General features: G+C 33.8%; 1 protein-coding gene across 3 annotated transcripts in view; it reads left to right on the top strand.

The window, feature by feature from the left end:
* Window positions 1-21,604, top strand: part of Abcb7 (ATP binding cassette subfamily B member 7) — a 161,157-nt gene that overhangs the window by 124,154 nt on the left and 15,399 nt on the right. For 2 of the 3 annotated variants that reach the window (XM_004867492.3, XM_021246490.2), the window contains 10 exons: window positions 3,398-3,530; window positions 4,360-4,628; window positions 5,249-5,337; window positions 5,430-5,517; window positions 6,356-6,530; window positions 7,382-7,539; window positions 8,095-8,258; window positions 8,415-8,544; window positions 11,755-11,926; window positions 14,041-14,144. In XM_004867492.3, the coding sequence (XP_004867549.1) occupies window positions 3,398-3,530; window positions 4,360-4,628; window positions 5,249-5,337; window positions 5,430-5,517; window positions 6,356-6,530; window positions 7,382-7,539; window positions 8,095-8,258; window positions 8,415-8,544; window positions 11,755-11,926; window positions 14,041-14,144 (1,482 nt within the window). Of the gene's footprint in view, window positions 1-3,397; window positions 3,531-4,359; window positions 4,629-5,248; window positions 5,338-5,429; window positions 5,518-6,355; window positions 6,531-7,381; window positions 7,540-8,094; window positions 8,259-8,414; window positions 8,545-11,754; window positions 11,927-14,040; window positions 14,145-17,103; window positions 17,317-21,604 lie in introns of those variants that run through there. The other variant, XM_087196594.1, reaches the window with a different exon arrangement.

The raw sequence follows: 21,604 nt of genomic DNA, 5'->3' as shown, positions 1-21,604 counted from the left end.
GCTCAAGGCCCTTAGTTTGATTCCCTGGTACCAAAGAAGAAAAAAAATAAATAAAAGATTATGTTGAGTGAAAGAAAGGCCAGTCTCAAAAGATATGCTTTGTGATTTTATTAATATTATGTTATCAAAATGACTAAACTGTACAGATGGAGAACAAATTAGTGGTTGCCAGGGCATGGGGACTAGAGTAGGATATGTTGGGATGGTAGTGAATATATAAAGTAAGCAAAGGGGAGTTCTTTTGTTGTGATGGAATAGTTCTTTATTTTGATTGTAATGGTGGTTATATGAATTTTAACACTAGATGAAATTACATAGGACCACATAGATAAACATATATCACATATACAAACATTAAAAATGTTAAAAATGGAATGAATTCTATAGTTTAGGTAACAGTAATGTGCCCATGTTTTGTTCCTGGTTTTGATACTGAACTATAGCTATATATGACATCATTAGAAGATGGTAAGTGACAGGAACCCAGGTCTCTTTATACTACATTTTGCAACTTACCATGAGTCTGTACTTATTTAAAAATAAACTTTTTTTTAAATTAAAGATTCTTATTTTGGATAGTTTAAGTCTAGTTCTGCTAAAGAGACGTATTAAGGGAAATCAGTATTTGCTACTTCCCATCCACCACATATCTCAAGGCCAATGAAACCTGCATATAAGTACTAATGAGAACATCTGTACATAATAACACTTTTTATTTTATTAGTGTATTTCTTTCCTTTTAATATACATGGTATATTTCTTTCCTTTATAAAATTATTTTTTAGGAAAAATGATAGTATTAAGTTAGAAGCAGTGCCATGTTTTTAACACTGTGCTTACTAGACCTTTTCTGCCAATAACAACACAGGACAAATGACATTCATGTGTTCTGCATGCTAACAGGGACAGTTTCAAATTTGACCAAACCCCAAAAACATCTTCAAGAAGGTAAAATTTTACAACTTTATTGGTGATACATTGATTTCAATCATCACTCACTATAATTGTAGCAAAGATAATAAGCTGCTAGTTAGGAGAATTGCATGTTGGCTGTAGCTATCACCTTTTATCCTTTAAAAAACATATTTAAATATATATGAGGGATGTGGCTTCATTATATGGGCAACCTAGAATCTGCTCAAATTTATTTAAATTATTTACCTACTTTACAGCTGTAGTGATTTAAACAATACATTTGAAAGCATCCATTTTAGGGGTCAAAAGTGACTTCTCACTTGAATCTGCTAATATACTCCTAGCTATGATATACTAGAAAAAATTCTTATTTTGAATATCAGACCTGGATTTTAATCTCACCCTTGCTGCTTATCAGACAAATCATTAAATGTCATGGAACCTGAGTTTCTTCAGTGTCTTAGTCACTTTCTTATCACTGGGATACAGTACCTAACAGCCACAACCTAAAGGAGGAGGGGTTTATTTTGGTTCACGATTTCAGTCCATAGTCCTCTGGCTCCAAGGCAGAATGGCATGGCAGAGGGCCATAGCAGAGGAAAAGCTCTTTACATAACGGTGGCTGGGAAACAGAAAATAAAGAGAATCACCAGGGAGGGAGATATATCCTGCCAGGTCACTCCCTGCTTCTTCTGACCAAGCCTCACCTAACAATAAGTCAGCTGTACTGCCCCCATAATTCAATCACCTTCCAAAAGCCCTTTCTATGACCACGTGAGGCTCTTGGGTTTATATCCACATCTGGATATAAACTATATTATTCAACTATAGCAATGATACCCATTCTATACCATAGTTATTTCTTTCAGCTTTTACCTTTATTAAAAGATACCTAACATCATAGCTATTTTTCACCAAATGCTTGCTTTGCCAGGAAAAATTTGTACTTAGGTTAAGAAGGCAGTATATCTGTCTTTGTATTGTGCAAAATAAATGAGAAATATATCATAAAAATGATAAATACTGAGGTATAAACTGTAAAAGAAGATAGGGATTGGAAAATGAAGAGTGCCAAACTAGCTGCAAGTTTCGAAGAAGACATGATGAAAAAAATGGGATTCAAATTGTGCTTTCCAAAAGTGGACAGCTAGAGAAGGGAAGGGAGACTATTTTAAGAGAAGTAAGTGCCTAAGGTTGTATGGTTATAAGAAAAACAGAATCGAGGGATTTATACTATTGGGGACCTACCATATAATTCTGTATTAGATTATATTTTGGAAGTTAGAAAGCTTAAAGTTTTAAGCATTTATCTCATAATGTTACATTCTTGAAAGCATACCAACAGTTGCTATGTATTTTGATGTTATTCTTGAAAGCAAGTGCACCTGCTTGGTTGCTAAGAACCCTTATGTACATTACCTTGAAATCTGGATTGGTAAGATTTACATAACTTCTATCAGTTATTGCTAAATGGACTTGTTCGCAATAAATTCTTAAGTTTTACAAATATGCGTGGCAAAGTAATGGAATTGAGAACTGGGATTTAAATATTTTAAGTCTTCTACAGTTGTTTTTGTTTGATATTAATGTGTATCAATTTAATTTAATCAGAGAAAACTTTGATAGTCTAATAACTTCTATTCCTAAATTATGGTTGATGTTTTTGATACTGTAACTGCAGAAAATATAGGATGTGAATGATTTAATAATTGCCTTGTACATATGATAGTATTATCTCGATTTAAAAATTTTTCTTTTAGTATTTGCCATCCTCAAAGAGGATGATTAATAGAGGTTAGTTAATAGAGGATGGTTAATAGAGGTATAGGTTAATGAAAGTTTAGTTTGGTATTCAATAGGTTTTGTTTTGTATAGCATTGAAGCAAAGAATCTTTGTGGGACAAATAGAGCTACAGTTTTGTTTTGTTCTTTCTCCAATAGTGAGTCAACCTGAGCTACTTGTAATTTATCAGCTTTTGAGATCCTTTTTGCTATATAATTTCAGTTTACCATTTTTGTGAACAAAATATCTTAAATATTTGTTGAATACCTACTATATACAAAGCATTATACTCAGCATGGGTGGAACAAAAAAGAGTTATGTGATACACACCCTCAGGGATGTAGTAGGAAAGGAAAATACATACACAAATAACTGTGATATAAAGCAGTTTGCCTTTAAGTGCCCTGAGCTTTGTGAGATTGCAGATTTCAGAAGGAGAGCATTTTTAAATGGCTGACCAAGAATGATTTCATAGAACCAGGAGCATTTGACTAATTCACATAGCTTATAAATGCATATTAATATGGCAGTGTGATATAGAAATCCTGAAGTAAAAACTCTCCTCACTGCCAAAGATTTTATCTTTATAAATTGGTGAAATTTAATTACTATAAATCTAATTTAAGGTACATATTTGTACTTTTATAAATAAACATTTTGCATATATGTGGTAGGTAATTAATGTTTTTATGTTTTTAGGCCATGAATATCATCGTTCCTTTCATGTTTAAATATGCTGTAGACAGCCTTAACCAGATGTCGGGAAACATGCTGAGCATGAGTGATGCACCAAATACAGTTGCAACCATGGCAACAGCAGTTCTGATTGGCTGTATGTGTGATTCTTTAATCTGCCTACAGGTGTTGACTTTCTTCAACAAGGTTTCATCATATTTGAGCAGATGACCTTTTCAGTACAAACACAACTTAGGATTTTGGATGTTTATTACTTTATGTGAAATTCCTTTTGTTACGTATTTTAAAATTTTTATTATACGATATACTTTGTAAAACTTCTGTGATAACAGTAGCATTTTCCATATTCTAGAAAACAATAGTATGAGATACTAAATTTATAACAACCTTTCCAGTATGACTAGATATTTTCTTGCTTGTATTGCTAGCTATTAAATAGAAATAGCTAAATGATGATACATATTAACATTAATGCTTTGTTAAAATGTATTAAAAAACTATGACACACATTTACAGTGTGAAAAGAACAGAATATGAATGCTATATGGCTCCATGCATTAAAAAGGATATTTTTGATACTCTGGAGACATATGCAGGGGCATGCTTTTTGTCAAGCCATTTTACTTTTCAGAATCTCAATCTTACCATTTGTTAGTTGAGGGAATTTAATTAAACAACTTCAACCAATACTGTACATTTATTTGCAGTAAGACCATATGGGATATTATTTATTGAAAGTATTTTAATTGGAAAATATCTGAAATCTGGGATGACACTGAAAAGGATTCATGATGATGGAAAGGCTAGTATTAATTAGGGTAATGATTTCTAGGTTTCTTTAAGTGTAAATGTACTGTGATATGAGTGAATTATTCATTGTATATTTTATGAGCCCCTGCCATTTTACATTCCAGTGATTCTAATGTTTTTACACCCCAGTTTTTTTCTTTTTAATGTATTGTTAGATGGTGTATCAAGAGCTGGAGCTGCCTTTTTTAATGAAGTTCGAAATGCAGTATTTGGCAAAGTAGCCCAAAATTCAATCCGAAGAATAGCTAAGAATGTCTTTCTCCATCTTCACAACCTGGATCTTGGTTTCCACCTAAGCAGACAGACAGGAGCTTTATCTAAAGCTATTGACAGAGGGACAAGAGGTATCAGTTTCGTCCTGAGTGCTTTGGTGTTTAATCTTCTCCCTATCATGTTTGAGATGATGCTTGTCAGTGGTGTTCTGGTAAGTAAAGCGTATTTCATAGAAAGCTTTTTTCTTACATTCTTAGTAACAGTTGAATATTTGAAGCTATTGTGCTGTTGCATGCCCACGGGCTTGAGAGTAAAATTCTGTGTTGCTAAAATGATTATACGGTTTGTTTAAAGGCACTGCCTAAATTCTTTATCATGTTGTTATTGTAAAGAACTGTTTGGTCTTATACATAGATCAGGATTAACTAGTGTTTGTGAATTGTTTTTAACAGAGAATTTTGTATATGTCATTGGCCTGATATGCTCAGAATACCTGTTTCTACTGACCATTCATAACATTTTAGGCAGTTTCATTTTTTATAGTTAAAAATCATGTACATATATACTTATTATTCTCCTTCAGCATGTTGTACTGTTTAAGTGTTAGCATCTGATAATAGTATAAATGTGGCAAATACAGTTTGACTTTCTTTTCACATTACCTAAAGTAGATTATCTAAGGAATTTGACTTTCATCCATTATTGACATATTCAACTTCCAACCATCATATTTCTATTAATACTTTTGACTGAAATTTGCTATTGTATATTTTAACCCGTTTGACAAGAACAGCGACTTTTTCTCATTTCTTCTTTGACTTCTTTTTCCAGTATTGCAAATGCGGTGCCCAGTTTGCATTGGTAACCCTAGGAACACTTGGTGCATACACAGCATTCACAGTTGCAGTCACACGGTGGAGGTATGGTATTTTCCAAAGGCCAGTTGAGATTTCAAAATTAGTTATGCTTTTATAACATACATTTCATGCCTGTGAAAATCTTTGTCTTACAGAACTAGGTTTAGAATAGAAATGAACAAAGCAGATAATGATGCAGGCAATGCTGCTATAGACTCACTGCTGAATTATGAAACTGTGAAGGTAATACATTTCATTATACTTCCTGTGACTTTCAGACACCACTAAGATTTGTTCTGCCATTTAATTTAATAGGTGCTATAAATTAACAGGTTCATATTAGGATAATATGTCTAGGTGTTACAGAATTATACTACTTGGCTTTTTTTTTTTACTTACAAATTACCTTGTCTTCTCAGTTTTTGTTTGGCAACATCAGAATTTTATCTTCTTAGTTAATTTATAAAAAACTCATAAATACATAGTTAGCATCTTGACTTAGGAAGGACATTAAGCTAATCAAACTGCTGTGTAAGTTCTTGACCCTCTTTTTATCCCTCAGAGTGCCTAGCATAGTGCTTTTCATTAATTCTTTCATCTCTGTTTATTTTTCCATTTTTCAAGTACTGTACTAATTGCTGTGATTACAGTGTAATCACTCGCTTTCTGAATGTTATAGTCTGCTGCAGGAGTTAAAGTAAGTATGTAGATAACTAAGCAAGAATTAAAAGGACGAGGGCAATGGGAACTGCCTGTTCCAAATCTCAGGGGATCGGGAAAAGGTTTTTTTGAAAGAAGTATCATTGAAGGCTTTTTTTTAGATCTATGTTCAAATTAGCTAGAAATTCAGTAAATATTTGTTGGTTGAATTTTGTGGGGTTTTTCAAATATAATCCATTGTAGAAAACTGTAGAAGCACCATAGTCCAATATATTGAAAACCAGTTTTTAAAATGAAGTCTATACTACAAAATTGTAGTCATATATGAAGTCTAATGAAACATATACTAATCACTTTAAAGATTACATTTCAATTATACTCGTCTATAGTTACTATTCTTATATATTTGTATATTTTGTAGTATTTTAATAATGAAAAATATGAAGCACAAAGATATGATGGATTTCTGAAGACATATGAGACTGCTTCCCTAAAAAGTACCTCTACTCTGGCTATGCTGAACTTTGGCCAAAATGCTATTTTCAGTATTGGTTTAACAACTATAATGGTGCTTGCCAGTCAGGGAATTATGGCAGGTAATGGACCTGTGGTTATTACGTTTGTATATATACTGTTTAACTTTTACAAATAAAGATTAATGAAAGGAATGTACATTAGTCTTATTTATTAGACTATTCAATAAACTGCTTTACCATGGAGTGTTTTCCTTTTTGTATCATAATGTGTTTTACTGATTGACCATTTTATAGGTCTACAACCTGACTCTTTCAGGAGCAACTATTCTTTTAATATTTAGTGTTTCTAATTTCTGTTACAGACCAGGGAAGCAATGCTATTAATTTAGTGCTCAGTTTAAAGGACTAAAATGAAAACTGTCTTTTCTGGAGTTAACAATAACTTTATAATCTTTAAGTTTTTCATTTGCATAACATTTCCTAAGTAAATAATGTCCGTGCCTCTTTTTTCTAACCCCCCCCATTTAGAGCTTATTCAGTTACTGTAACATTAGTAATAAAGTTTATCATTATCAGTCATGATGTCCATTTGCTGACATTTTAAAATATACACTATTATTTAAAAATTTCTGTTTTATACTACAAAGAAATTGTGGTTTGTGTCTTAGGGAAGAAAGGACAGATTTTTAAGCCTTCCATTTCTTTCCTCATTTAAACCATTCCTTGTATGTTATGTATAATGTATAGATGGGCTTTTTCCATTCTGCTTAACATTTAATGAAGTTCTCTATATTACCTAAATCATAGATTCAAATACTTTGCAATTGAGTTGGCTTGAAAGTTGTTGATTATGTTTAATTTCAACTGGATTTCATAATAATAAGCTATAAAATTTTCTGTGTTCATCTGGGAAAGTTTATAACATTCATCTAAAATAACTTTTTTCCCTCTTCTGCCAATTACATATTAAGGTACCCTTACTGTTGGAGACCTAGTAATGGTGAATGGACTGCTTTTTCAACTTTCATTACCACTTAACTTTCTGGGAACTGTATATAGAGAAACTAGACAAGCACTCATAGATATGAACACTTTGTTTACTCTACTCAAGGTAGACACCCGAATTAAAGTAAGTAATTTATATAGTACCTTTCTAAAAGTATGTAAGCATCATTCCATTAATATTGTATTATTCTAGGGCCATATTTTATATCACCATGTTAGCAGACTAATTTCTCTTACAGGAATTAGTTACTGTATGTATTGAGGTTGTTACAGCTTTTACTTGTATGACAAAAAATTACAATGTTAGCAAAGAATATTCAACCTAGAAGCTACATTGTTAAATAATTTATACTTACACTGCGTTTACTTTTACTTAATAATGATATGAAATATATGATTGCCTCTCTTCATATCCTTCACCCCATACTCCCTCGATCATCATCCTTTCCCTCACCCTTCCCCTGAAAATTACCAGCAATCTAAACATTCTTTTTTTACCTTACCAGTGAGGACTGGAAAAAAAAGTCTTTATAAGCATGCTTAGAAGTGTTCTAATTCCACTTATATGAACTTCTTCCTTCCCTGTTGTTTTCCTTTTCCTCTCTGAAAAAATTGTCAATATAGCTATAATGAATATAATATGTAAAGTGGTGATTTTCTTTTTTCTTATCTCTGCTAGGACAAAGCATTGTCATCTCCCCTTCAGATCTCACCACAGACAGCTACAATAGCCTTTGATAATGTGGATTTTGAATACATTGAAGGACAGAAAGTCCTTAATGGATTATCTTTTGAAGTCCCTGCAGGAAAGAAAGTGGCCATCGTAGGAGGTAGTGGATCGGGGTGGGTAATTTAGTTATTTATGCAGTTCTACATTATTGACTAATAATTCTAAATGTGATTTTTTTTAACCCTAATGGAATGATTGCTATGGTTTAAAAATGGGGTTTCTTTAATGCCTATAGGAGCTAAATAACCTTTCCTAATCTCCAATTTCAGGAAAAGCACAATAGTGAGGCTGTTGTTTCGCTTCTATGAGCCTCAAAAAGGTAGTATTTACCTTGCTGGTCAAAATATACAAGATGTGAGCCTGGAAAGCCTTCGGAGGGCAGTGGGAGTGGTACCTCAGGTATTTAAAAACAGAAAAATACAAGCTTTGGAAGATTTATTGGATTGGGAGATATGTAACTAGAATAATTTGAATCTAAGGAGTCAGCATATGCTAATAAAGTGGGTAGTATTAGGCCCCATGGGTGAAATTCTTTTACCAAAAAGAATTTTTAAGAGGGAAAAAGAAAAATACTCGAATGGATAATGTGCATGGTGGAAAGATTTCTAAGTCCTAGAATAATAATATAATAAGTGGAAAGAGCATAGAACTACAGTCCAACAGACCTGGATTCTAATGCAAGCTTTAAGCCTTAGTTCTATGGTTTTGGGCCTCAGTGTCCTCATCTATTTACTTTATAGGTAAAATTTTTATTATAGATTAGAGTTAGTATAAAAGTACCCAGCACAGTATCCATCACATAATTGTTCAGTAAACAGAAACTATTATTGTAATTTTGAAGAGCTTTTGACATAGTGAATTTATAATTATGAAGTAGTTTGGCTGCCAGCCTCAAGTCTGTATGCCATTTTCACAACTGTGCTCTCAGTACCAAGCAGTGTCTGACCCATAGTAATCATTTAATATTTGCCAAGTGACTTTGTGTGTGTGTGGGGGGGGTGAGTTCAAAGTAAGATCTGAGAAGATGAGAAGTAGATAGCCTTATAAGATGTGATACTTTCTTGTGTTGAAAGATTATAGATACCTGGGAATTAGCTGCAGCTAGTATTTATTAGAAAGTTGACTAGTAGAACCAAAATCAAATCTCTGGGGAAACAGACCAAAATAATGGGGAAGGGGAAGGGAGAGACTGTGAGAAAGTGACGGACAAGGATATGTAGCTTGTAAAAGGTCTCTAGCAGATGACACTCTTTTCTGTCCTCTCTTTTCACTGATAATCCCAAATTTTAGTGGCCAAGAGTCACCTAGGGATATTATTGAAATTCCAGGTTTTTTCACACACTCAAGTTCTGCTTATGGGAGCCAGTGTAGTATCCAGAAATGTGCATTTTAAGTATGTACCCTAGGTGATTCTAATAGATGGTTTGTAGATTATATGTTGGGAAATACTCACCTAAACTGTGTCTGGTGAACTAAATTCTGGGATATGAGAGGACCAGAGCCATTATTCATATAACTAAATTTCTGTCATTTTCTTGAGTACTATAATGATTACCCTCATCCTTTTGAAAGATACAAAGTTTTATTCACAGAGGAAAATTATATAAGATCAGTAACAAAAGGTGCTCATCCTCATTGGAGACCTTAACCATATATATGAAAAACAAGATAACTGTTTTTTTTTTCCGGTACCAGTGATCCAACTTGGGACCTTGCACTTGCGATGCAGGTGGCAAAACCACTGAGCTAAATCCCCAGCCCAAGTTAACCATGTTTTACCTGTCAGATTCACAAAGATTTTGAAATTCAAAATATCCAGCTTGGGAAAAACTATAAAATACAGTCTGTTGTTTTGCCTGTGGAAGGTTAGCTTTCTTGGTAAGAAAATTGGGACTATTTATGAAGTGCCTGAGAAGTATTCATACTCCTTATTCTGCTAATTCTGCCTCTAGGAAATTTTAGTGAGGAATTAAACAGATGTGAACAACTTTGTATATATATATAATGATGTTCATTGCAATATTATTTATAATAACAAAAGTTGAAAATGATATAAATGTCCAAAACAAAACAAAAAAGTGCCAAATATCATGTAGCCATTTATAAATACTGTGTTGTTAAAGAATGTGTTGTTAAAGAATGCTGAGTGTCATGAACAATGTGGAGATACGAAGCTTGATGAAAAAGAGGATGCTAAATAAAATATCACAGTTTTTAATAGTACCTTAATACTTTTGCTAATAGAAATAAAAGATAGGAGAAAATACACCAAAATGTTAATAGTTTTTGCTGAATGCTGGGATTATTAATTATGTCAGTTTTTAAATTTATAAATTCTGTATATTTAAGGTATACAATATGAGGTTATAAGATACCTATAAACAGTAAAGTTGGGAGGCTGAGGTAGGAGGATCACAATTTTCAGCCCAGCCTGGGCAACTTAGTGACTTAGCAAGATCCTGTCTCAAAATTAAAAATTAAAAATATGACTGGGGATGTAGCTAAGTGCAAAAGACCTGCGTTCAATCCCCAGTACTCCCCCATTTGTTTTAAGTAGTAAAGTAATTACTGTAGTGAAGTAACATATTCATCATCTCACATAGTTACCCAATTTTTGTGTGTGGCAACAGCCCCTAAAACATCATTTCTCAAAAGTCATGAAAGAAGTCCAGTGTTTAATTGATTTTTATTTTACCTTTTCACATTTTCAAAATTTTCAGTTAGCATTTGTTAACTTTTTTTGGAAAATAGTATATTTTAACATAGTATAGTATATTAGAATAGTATAATAAATTCTTTGTTTTCTGTGTTTCAAGTACAGTGTCAAAACTTCTTAGAAATATAGGAAACCATTTTTAACCTCATTAATAAATTAGAGAAATGCTACTTTAAACAAAATCATATTCCACCTCTAAAAGTACAAAAACTAAAAATTATTAATATCCAAGATTTCTGAAGGTATGGGGAACTGGCAACTTCAGACACTATTGAAAGGAGTGTACTCATTTTACTGTTGTTTATGGAAGACAGTTGGGCAATATTATTAAACGATAAATGACCCATCACTCTACTTCTAGGAATCCTTCTTGCAGAAATATGCACAGGTACACATGTTATATATGTAATGATGCTTTATTCCAACGTTCTAGAAGCAAGAATTTGTTAATTACATTAGTGTCCATTAATAGGGGAATCGATAAATCATTATATAGCTATAGTATCTATAGTTTAGAAATATAACACTGTTAAAAGAACTAAGTATGTTTCTGTCATTTACATGGACAACTTCCAAAACGTGTTAAGTGTAAATAGGAATTTGCAAAAAAAAAAAATATATATATATATATATGTATAGAATGCCTCTATTGTGTTGGGGCAAAAAAGCATATGTTTAGGCATATAAATGCATAGAAAAAGTCTGGAATTACACATGGCAAATTATTCTTGGTGACTAGGTCTGGGAAAGCAAATGGAATTGCAGGGATGTGGGTGATAAAATTGGCTGTTGTGTTTTGTTTGTATGCCTTTATGTCTTTATGATTGTTCAGATTTTTGTAATGAACTTACATATTTGTGTGTGTATATATATATATATACATAAATTTTCAGGATGCTGTCCTCTTCCATAATACTATTTACTATAACCTGTTATATGGAAACATCAGTGCTTCGCCTGAAGAAGTGTATGCAGTGGCAAAATTAGCTGGAATTCATGGTGCAATTCTTCGAATGCCACATGGATATGACACCCAAGTAGGGGAACGAGGACTCAAGCTTTCAGGTGATCAAAAATTTTAGATCCACCTCCTACTCATATACTCCCTTCAAACTAATTTGTTAGAGCCATTTACATTACTGATATAAGTCCGGGTAGATCAGTTTAATTTATAAATCATAATCTTTGTATTAAAAGAAAGCTAAGATTATTATTCATTTGGGAAAGTAGTAAGGGTAGGGAGAAATAATTTCATAGTGAGTAGTGTATCTCTCATAATTTCTTAGGGGATATTTAAATACTTTAAGCTTCTTATACTTGATCCCATTCTTGTCATTGATAGCTTCCTGATAAAGGAAATTTAGGGGCTTGTATCTTCCTACTAAAGTGTTTATGAGATTGCTAGGTTAAGAATGAATTAAGCTAAAATGATTTTGTATTTTTTAAAAGTTTCGTAAAAGTGTTTCATTGCCCTAAATGATTTGAATTCTGAAATGATATTGATATCTAATGCTTGACAGTAAGAATTGATGCAAGTTATACAAATATACTACATCCTCTACTTATATTCTTCATTCTAGTTTAGTTCAGGGAGGAAATATACAGATTAAGAGTGAGGGTAAGACAAAAACAGAATAAAGAATACCCTGCATACATTTTAATGAATCTCCATTCCTTTTCTTTACATACCAGCTTCTTTTATTCAGGTTCATTAGATACATACTGTGTACACGCTATTGTGCTAAATGATTTAAGAGTTAAAAGGATGAAGCATAAACAGGCCTGCAGTCAACTATAGTTTTATGTAATCAGTAATGATTTTAGACCTGTAGGAGTTCCACTGATGAAAACTAATTTGTTTTTTTTTGTTGTTCATCTTTTGAGTTTTTTCTTTCACTAAATATTTTTGTTGTTTATTTAGGATATAACTATTTCCTAAATATTTATTTTTATATTTAAGAATCCATTGTTCTAGAAGTCAGATCAGAGCTAGTCTAGATTCTGCTGAAACTAGCTCTGTGATCTTAAATCATTTAACCTTTCTGGGCTTCTGCTTCCTTTTAGTTTTTAAAAATTGGTTATGCTAGAGTCCTATAACAGAAAACTAATGAGAAGTAAGAAGTATCTAGTATATACACTTAATTTTGAAGAGTGCTGTGAAAATACTAGCTTTCTGTCAATAAACATCCTTTAAAAAACTGGCTGAATGGTATTTTTAATGTTAAGATGTAAATTTAGATTTTTATAGTTGCATGCCATCAGGTTATCAGGGTTCCAATGAATTTGTTTTTGGCTTTGTTGATTGTCAAATATTAACTTTTTAAAAATTTGAGAGTGCTGTTCCTCAAGAGTATCTACGATATAAAGTAGCTTATATAATGAGAATATTTCTGATAAGAACAATCACAGTTTTTACCTCCCCTCCTCATTTTCATTCTTTTCACCTGCTACAAAGTCAGATTTCAGTATGACATTTATATTCAAGGTAATATAGTTTGTAAAAGGATATATCATACATGAATTTAGACTCTACAGCACAGTAAAATGGGCAGTGATCAGGAATACAAGTAAATGTTAAATATTTTACGTGGTGAATGTAATCAATGGAAATACTACAAACAAAATATGTGGTGTGATTAAAAAAATACAATGCATGTTTAAATTTTTAAAATATGTTAGAATAAAAGACACATTGCCATTAATTCCCTCAAAATACTCCTTTTCTTTGAAGACACTTATCCGATCGCCCTTGTCACTTTCTGAAGCAGTTCTGGAAGTCTTTTTTCATGAGTGTCTTTCTTTGTATTATTGTGGCTGCCTCAGTGTCCTGAATTGATTCAAAATGTTTACCTCTCATGGTTATTTTGACTTTGGAGAAGAGCCAGAAATCACGTGGTACCAGATCCAGTGAATAAGATGGATGAAGACACACCATATGATTTTTTTTTTTTTTTTGGTACCAGGGATTGAACTAGGCTCCTTGAGCTTGCAAGGCAGACGGCAGAACCACTGAGCTAAATCCCCGGCCCCACCATACGTTTTTTATGAATCTACTTTTTCTGTGGGTGGCACTTTGAAGCAACATTCACTGTATTTTTATCTCACATTGTAAAGACACTTAGAATAAGAGAATTCATCTCTTCATTATATTTCTCTAAACTAAAATTTTTCTTTGTCAGGAGGAGAAAAGCAAAGAGTGGCAATTGCAAGAGCCATTTTGAAGGACCCTCCAGTCATTGTCTATGATGAAGCCACTTCCTCATTAGATTCAATTACTGAAGAGGTAATGGATATGAAGAAAATATAGAGCACTTTAGTGCTTTAACTTTTTTCTTTGGAAGTTTCAAGAAAATGTCTACATTTCTTTGTATTTTAAGTGAACATCAAAAGAAGGTGCTATAGAGCAGAGTACCTAACCTTTTTTCCTATATGGGAAATGTTGATGCTAAGAATGCCAGGTTGCGTTGAACTAGATATCATATTGTTAAGTCTGTTTGCAAACATGTCTTCTTTTTGAATTGTTGTCACCTTATACTGTTATTATTTTACCCTTGCATCTTGTAAAGCTATACAAATTGCCTAATATGCTGACAAAGGAAGAGAGTTTTAATCTTCTCCTGTTGCCATTTACACTCATTAATACAAGTTATGTAAGTGATTGTGATCATTGTGACACAATGCACACCAGGAAGCCTTTCACTCATCTTGGAGCAGCTCATTGAAATGCAAGTCAAGCACACACAAGCTTCAGTGCTGGTATCAATTTTTATTCATTCCATACTAAGTGTTGTGAAATACCAAAAGGTTGTGACACTAATGTCCGGCTAATATCCCTACAACTGTGTTGCAATTTATAACAGCAACTTCAAATTGCATATGAAAGTCTCAATAGCAATGATAATTTCATAAACAATTTTCCTTAACCGAGAACTGAAGATAAGCAGATGTTATCAGTTGCCAGTATTCACATACCTTTTAATTCAGTGAGTGGTATAAACCTAGTGTTCGCCTGGGATTTAGCTCAGTGGTTCTGCCACCTGCCTCACCAGCACAAGGATCTGAGTTCGATCCCCGGTACCAAAAAAAATAAAAATACCTAGTGTTGAAAGGTCTACTTTCAACTTTACAGGCTGTATGACATAATATTTGCATATGGAGATAAGTCTAAGGATGTATTAAGTGATCAGCAACATATTTTTAACAATTTAACTTCAAAGTGAATTGATTAGCATGAGGATTTCTTGTAGAGTGAACTTTAAGCACAACCAGATCCCATTCATTAGAACAGTAAAAACCTACTTAAAAGAACTTGATACCTAAAAATATCTCATACTACCACAAATTAAAAGTCCTACTGTTACCAGGTTTTACAGTGCTGTAGTCTCCTTCTAAAGCTGATTTCTAGATTCTTTCTGTTCTGAACAAATTGACCAAGACAAGCACAAAAGATAGCAAGATGTTACATTTATTAATGGTAGGAAAAGAAACATGCTCTGCAGAGTGAGTGTGAGCCAATTAAAAATAGGAAAAGAAGGGTGAGAGTTATGCAAGATGAGAGTGGACACCATGAAAGAGGGAACACAGTCACCAAGAGCTCAGTAGCGGCTATCTTTTGTATCTGCCACTCCTTATTATCCTATCCAAAACCTGCTTGAACTCTCCCAAGAATTGACCATAGTGTTCTCTGATTGGTCCCAGGTGCAGGGCTTGGCACATGTACTAGATCTCCATGATTGCCAGGTCACTCCTGCTTGCCTAGCCAGTGGGCCACACGCTAATCTCATGCTTCACTACCAACAGTCCTTTTTTAAAATAAACATTCTTTATTTTATCATTACATGTTTGCAGTATGTGCAGTTTACATACAGTCTTCTTGGGGAATGAGTACATGTACATTAATACAGCTTTGTTTTTTTTTATCCCCTTCTCCCTCTTCCTCCCTCCTCTTAGTCTCCTATCCCAATTTTCATTCTTATTGATATTATTAATCTTAGGTTATTAGCTTTCTATACATGGCTTATCTTTATTCTACTTATTTCCACTTCCTCTCCTCCTCACCCTTTGCCCTTGTTCCCTAGGACCATTTCCCTTTCGCAAGAGATACAACCCCTTGTGCCCTTTTATCCATCCTTTATTATTCTTTGTTTGTGTTTTACCTTACTCAAATGAGAGATATCATACAGTATTTAAGCTTATGTGTCTGGCTTATTTCACTCAATGTATATTTTCCAGGTACAACCATTTTCCTGCACACGTCTCATTGCAGTCTTTATACCTGAGTAGTATTCCATTATATATCAATACCATATTTTCTTTATCTAATCATCTGTTGATAAGTATACAGTCTGCTTTCAGGACTTAGCTATTATGTTATTGCTATTAATATTATAGCTATTAATATTGCTATGCATATATCATTGTAATATGATGTCTTAAGCTCTTTGGGGAAATACCTAGAAAGGGAATAGCTGGGTCATATGGATTTTCTAACTTCAGTTCTTTGAGAAATCTCCATACTGATTTCCATAATGGTTGTACTAGTTTACATTCTCACCAACAATGAAAGAGTGTTCCTTTTTCACCACAGACATACTAGCATTTATTATTGTTTGATTTCTTTTTTGTTTCTTTGTTTGGTTTTTGTTTTTTGGTTTTTTTTGGTACCAGGGTTCGAACTCAGGACCTTGGGCTTCCAAAGCAGGCGGTGGCACCACTGAGCTAAATCTTTGGCCCTATTGTTTGATTTTTTAATGATTGTCTTTCTTTCCAGAGTAAGATATAATCTTAACATTGTTTAAATTTGCATTTCTCTAATGGCCAGAGATGTTGAACATTTTTTAATATATTTGTTGACCATTTGTATTTCTTCCTCTGTGAATTTTCTGTTCTTTTCTCTTGGCTATTATTTAACTGGGTTTTTAATTTTAGGTGGTTTAATTTTTTTTAGTTCTTTGTATATTCTAGATATTAGTCCTCTATCTGAGGAGTAGATGGCAAAAACTTTTTCCCATTCTGTATGTTGTCTCTTCACTATACTAATTGATTGTTTTGCTGTACAAAAGTTTTTTAGTTTGATAAAATCCCATTTGCTGATTTTTGCTGTTATTTCTTGTGCATTTGAGATTCTGTTTTAAAAATCCTTCCCTATACATGTCTTGAAGCGTTTTACCTATTTTATCTTCTAGTAGGTTTAGTATTTGTTTTAATGTTTAGATCTTTAATCCATTTTTATTTTCATTTAGTTTATAGTGAGAGATAAGAGTCCACTTTCAATCTTCTGTGAACAGATAAGCAGTTTTCCCAGCACCGCTTGTTGAATAAGCTATCTTTACTCCAACATATGCTTTTGAACCTCTTGTCAAAGATCAAATAGCTGAAAGTGTCTGGGGATGTTTCTGTATCCTGTAGTCCAGTGATGGAATACTTCTTAGAGCTTTCAGTGATACAAACAGCCCACTGCAGCACACATGCTGTAAGTTCACCATCATTGCTCTATTCTGTTACATTGATCCACATAATCTGGTTTTTTTCCAGTACCATGCTTTCTTTTTTTTTTTTTTTGGTATCAGGGATCAAACTTGGGACCTTGTGCTTGTGAGGCAGGCAACCATGCCATTTTTATCACTGTTGCTTTGTAGTATAGCTTGAAGTCAGGTATTGCAAGGCCTCCTGCTTTTCTGTTGTTGCCCAAAATTGCTTTTGCTATTCTGGGTCTCTTCTGGTTCCATATGAATTTTAGTTCTAGTTCTGTAAAGTGTGCTGTTGGTATTTTAATTGAGACTGCATTGGATCTCGATAACAGTTTTGAGTATGGCCATTTTGACAATATTGGTTCTGTCTATCCAGGAACAGGAGACATCTTTACCTTCTCTCTCTCTCTCTCTCTCTCTCTCTCTCTCTCTCTCTCTCCCCCTCTCTCCCTCTCTCCCTCTCTCCCTCTCTGGCCTGCTTACTTGCTTTTCCCTCCCTCCTTCCCTCCCTCCCTCCTTTCTTTTCTTTTCTTTTCTTCTCTCCTCTCCTCTCCTCTCTCCCCTCCCCTCCCCTCCCCCTCCCCCTCCCCTCTTCCCCCCTCCCCTCTCCCCCCCTCCCCTCCCCCCTCCACTCTTCTCTTCTCTTCTCTTCTCTTCTCTTCTCTTCTCTTCTCTTCTCTTCTCTTGTCTTCTCTTCTCTTCCTTTCACTGGGAATCAAACTCAGGGCCTCATGCTTGCCAGGCAGGCACTGTGCTGCAGAGCTACATCCCATGCCCTGCATTTTTCAATGTCCTCTTTAATCTTCTTTTTCAGAATACTGTAATTTTCTTTGTAGAGGTGTTTTACTTCCTTGGTTAGTTTAATTGTAGGGTATTTCATTTTTCTTGAAGCTACTGTGAATGATATTGTTTCCAAAATTTTCTTCTCATCAAGTTCATTATTGGTGTGCACAAATGCTAATGCTTTTTTGGGTGTTGATCTTGTATCCTGCTACATTGCTGAAGTTGGTTATTAATTCTGAGTTTTTTTGTTGGAGTTCTTTAGGTCTTTTATGTAGAATATCATGTCATTTACAAATCATAATTTGAGTTCTTTCTCATATATATATATATATAGCTTATTTTTTTCTCTTGCCAGATTGCTCTGGCTAATGTTTCAAGTACTATATTGAATAAAGTGGTGATAATGGACATTATTGTCTTGTTCCTGATTTTAGGGGCAATGCTTTTAGTTTTTCTGCATTTGGTATGATAGTGGCTATTGGTTTGTCATAAATAGCTTTTATCATATTCAAGTATGGTCCTTCTATTCCTGTTTTCTTCAGGCTTTTTATCATGAAGGGGTGTTGGGTTTTGTCAGTTCTTTTTTACATCTATTGATATGATCACGTGATTTTTGGCTTTGCTTCTGTTTATGTGATGTATTACATTTATTGACGTACATATGTTGCAACATCCTTGTATCTCTGGGATGAAACCTACTTGATCATGATGTGTGATCTTTTTGATGATGTGCTGCATTCTATTTGCTAATTTCTTGTTGAGGATTTTTACATCTATGTTCATTAAGGAGATTGGCCTATAATTCTCCTTTTTAATTGAATCTTTTTCCAGTTTTGAGATCAGGGTAATACTGGCTTCCATAAATGAATTTGGGAGCACTCCATCCCTTTCAGTTTCTTTGAAGAGCTTGAGGAGTATTGATGATGTAACATCCTTAAAGGTTTTGTAGAATTCAACAGTGAATCCATCTGGTCCTGGGCTTTTTAAAAATTTGTTAGATTCTGTATTACTCTGTTAATTTCATTGCTTGTTATTGAGTTGTTAAACATATTTATATCTTCTTAGGTTAGTTTGGTAGTTTGTATGTGTCTAGAAATCTGTCCATTTCTTCAAACTTTGCTTATTTAAAATTTTTCAAAGTTGTTACTATCTTCTGGATTTCCACAGTGTCTGTTGTGATTTCACTTTTTCATTTCTAATTGCATTGATGTGATTCTTTTTTTACTTTCTCTTGATAAGTCTGGCTAGGGGCTTATCTATTTTTATTCTTTCAAAGAACTTCATTTATTTTTCTTAATGTTTTTTTAGTCTCAGTTTCATTGATTTTTGCTCTCATCTTTAAAATTCCCTTCCTTATTTTTGGTTTGGGGCTGATTTGTTGTTGTTTCTCAAGTATTTTAAGATTTCTCATAAGGTTATTTATTTGGGCGCACTCTGTTTTCCTAATGTGAGGATTGATTGCAATGAGTTTTCATCTTAGAACTACTTTCATAGTGTCCCAAAGGTTTTGGTGAATTGTATAGTCATTGTCATTAACTTGCAGAAATTTTTAATTTCTTCTTTGATTTCTTCTGTAACCCATTGGTTGTTTAGGAGTATGTTGTTAATTTTGCAGGAGCTTTTGCCTTTTCTGAAATTTCTTCTGTCATTGATTTCTATTATCATTGCATAGTGGTCTGATACTGTGCATAGGATACTGTCAATTCTTTTATATTTACTTAAGCAGGCTTTCTGGCCAAATATGTGTTTTGGAAAAAGCACCATGTGCTGCTGAAAAGAATGTGTAGTCTGTCGTAGAAGGGTGGAATATTCTGTAGATATTTATTACATATGGTTTGGCTCTGATTTTTCTTTATTGATGTTTTTGTTCAGTTGGTTTGTGTTTTTTTTTAGAAGTGAATGTTAAAATCCCCTACTATGATTGTGTTGGTGTTTATTTGATCTTTTGATTTCAGAAGTTTTTATTTTATGAAGATAAATTCTCTAGTATTAGGTGCATATATATTTATTAATGTTATCTCTTCTTTTTAGATTATGCCCTTAACTCATATGTAGTGACCTTCTTTGCCTCTTCTAATTAGTTTTAGCTTTGTGTTTACCATGTCTAATATTAGAATTACTATCTCTACTTGTTATCAGAGTCCTAGTGCATGGTATATTATTTTCCATCCTTTAATTTTTAGCCTAGGACTATCTTTTGGGATCAGATGAGTTTCTTGAATGCAACAAACTGTTGAATTCTGTTTTTTGATCCATTGTGCCAATTCGTGCCTTTTAATTGGAGAATTCAAGCAGTTAACTTTGAAAGATATTTCTGAGATGTGTTGATTATTTACTGTGTTTGCTTTCTTTATCTATTGGTGAATCCTTTTTCTTTTTCTGACTTTTTTTGTTTCTGTTTATGCATTGACTTTACTCTTGTTTTTAGCAGTGTCAGTTTTGTTATTTCTGTCAAGAAATCCACAGTTATAGTGTAAGCATCATAACAGCCCAGCTAATGACCCATAGCTAATATGTACTAAATGTGGTGGCTATATCTCTTCTAATGGTTAAAAATGCATTCAACAGTAATTTTATAGAATCAATTATCTAAAGCCCAGGGAGTTGGGGACTGGGCAATGACAGAAGGGGAGGGAAGAAAAGGGGGGAAAAAGTTTTTTTTAAAGCCTTCTGCTATGTGATATGGGTGGGGGCACAGGATCCTAATATTGGTAGAGGTATGTTATATATTTAGATGCAGATAACAGAGAAAACTAGGTATAAAAAAATCAATAATGAGTCCAGCTCTCATTCTGTAATTGTGGCCACAGGCTCTGGTCTGAGTCACTTACTGACTGTTGACTGAGGAAAGCCACTCTGGAAGCAATATCCCACGTTTTCATTGCAAGCTTCAACCACTGATGGTTCTCTCAGTTCCAGTGCAATTCTCTCTTCCTTGTGGAATGTTCTACGGTAGTCTCCTAATAGTGTTCTTTGAGTTAGACTCTTCAAATTAGAATTCAGACATGGATACCACATTGTGTTTGGTTAATCCAGTCTCTTTCCATTTATGATAGTTTCTTTTCTCTGTGTTTCTAGTTTATGTTCTCTGTCTCTCCAATGTGGCTCCTTCTCTATTCAGCCATGTTGGATTTTCCAGATCCTTCCTTTGCTATGCATCTTTCCTCAGCTTCTGTGACGTGTTTCCTCATTAGTCAGCCATGTTGAATTCCCTATTCCAGACTTTTGCCTTGTCCAATATTGTACGCATTGTTTGGCTGGCACTTCTGCTGTTCCATGCAGAGGGGAAAAAATACAGAACCAGCTCCAAGTTGGCAGTGGCTGAGCCAAGGTGTGGAATCCACAGTTGTGGAGTTGGTCAGGCACCATGCCACAGGTCCATGTGTTCCGCAAGGTCCATGGGTCTGTGTATCTTACCAGGGCTGCTGGTCAATAGGTTCTACCCCACTTGCCTTTATTTGACTCACATACCTTTATTATGTCAGAGAAC

Source organism: Heterocephalus glaber, unplaced genomic scaffold, assembly GCF_053883595.1.
Source record: "Heterocephalus glaber isolate CG9 unplaced genomic scaffold, H.glaber_assembly_v1.0 deba00001613, whole genome shotgun sequence".
NCBI lineage: Eukaryota > Metazoa > Chordata > Mammalia > Rodentia > Bathyergidae > Heterocephalus > Heterocephalus glaber.
The sequence above is the reverse complement of the archived record's forward strand: the minus strand, read 5'-3'. Positions and strand labels throughout refer to the sequence as shown.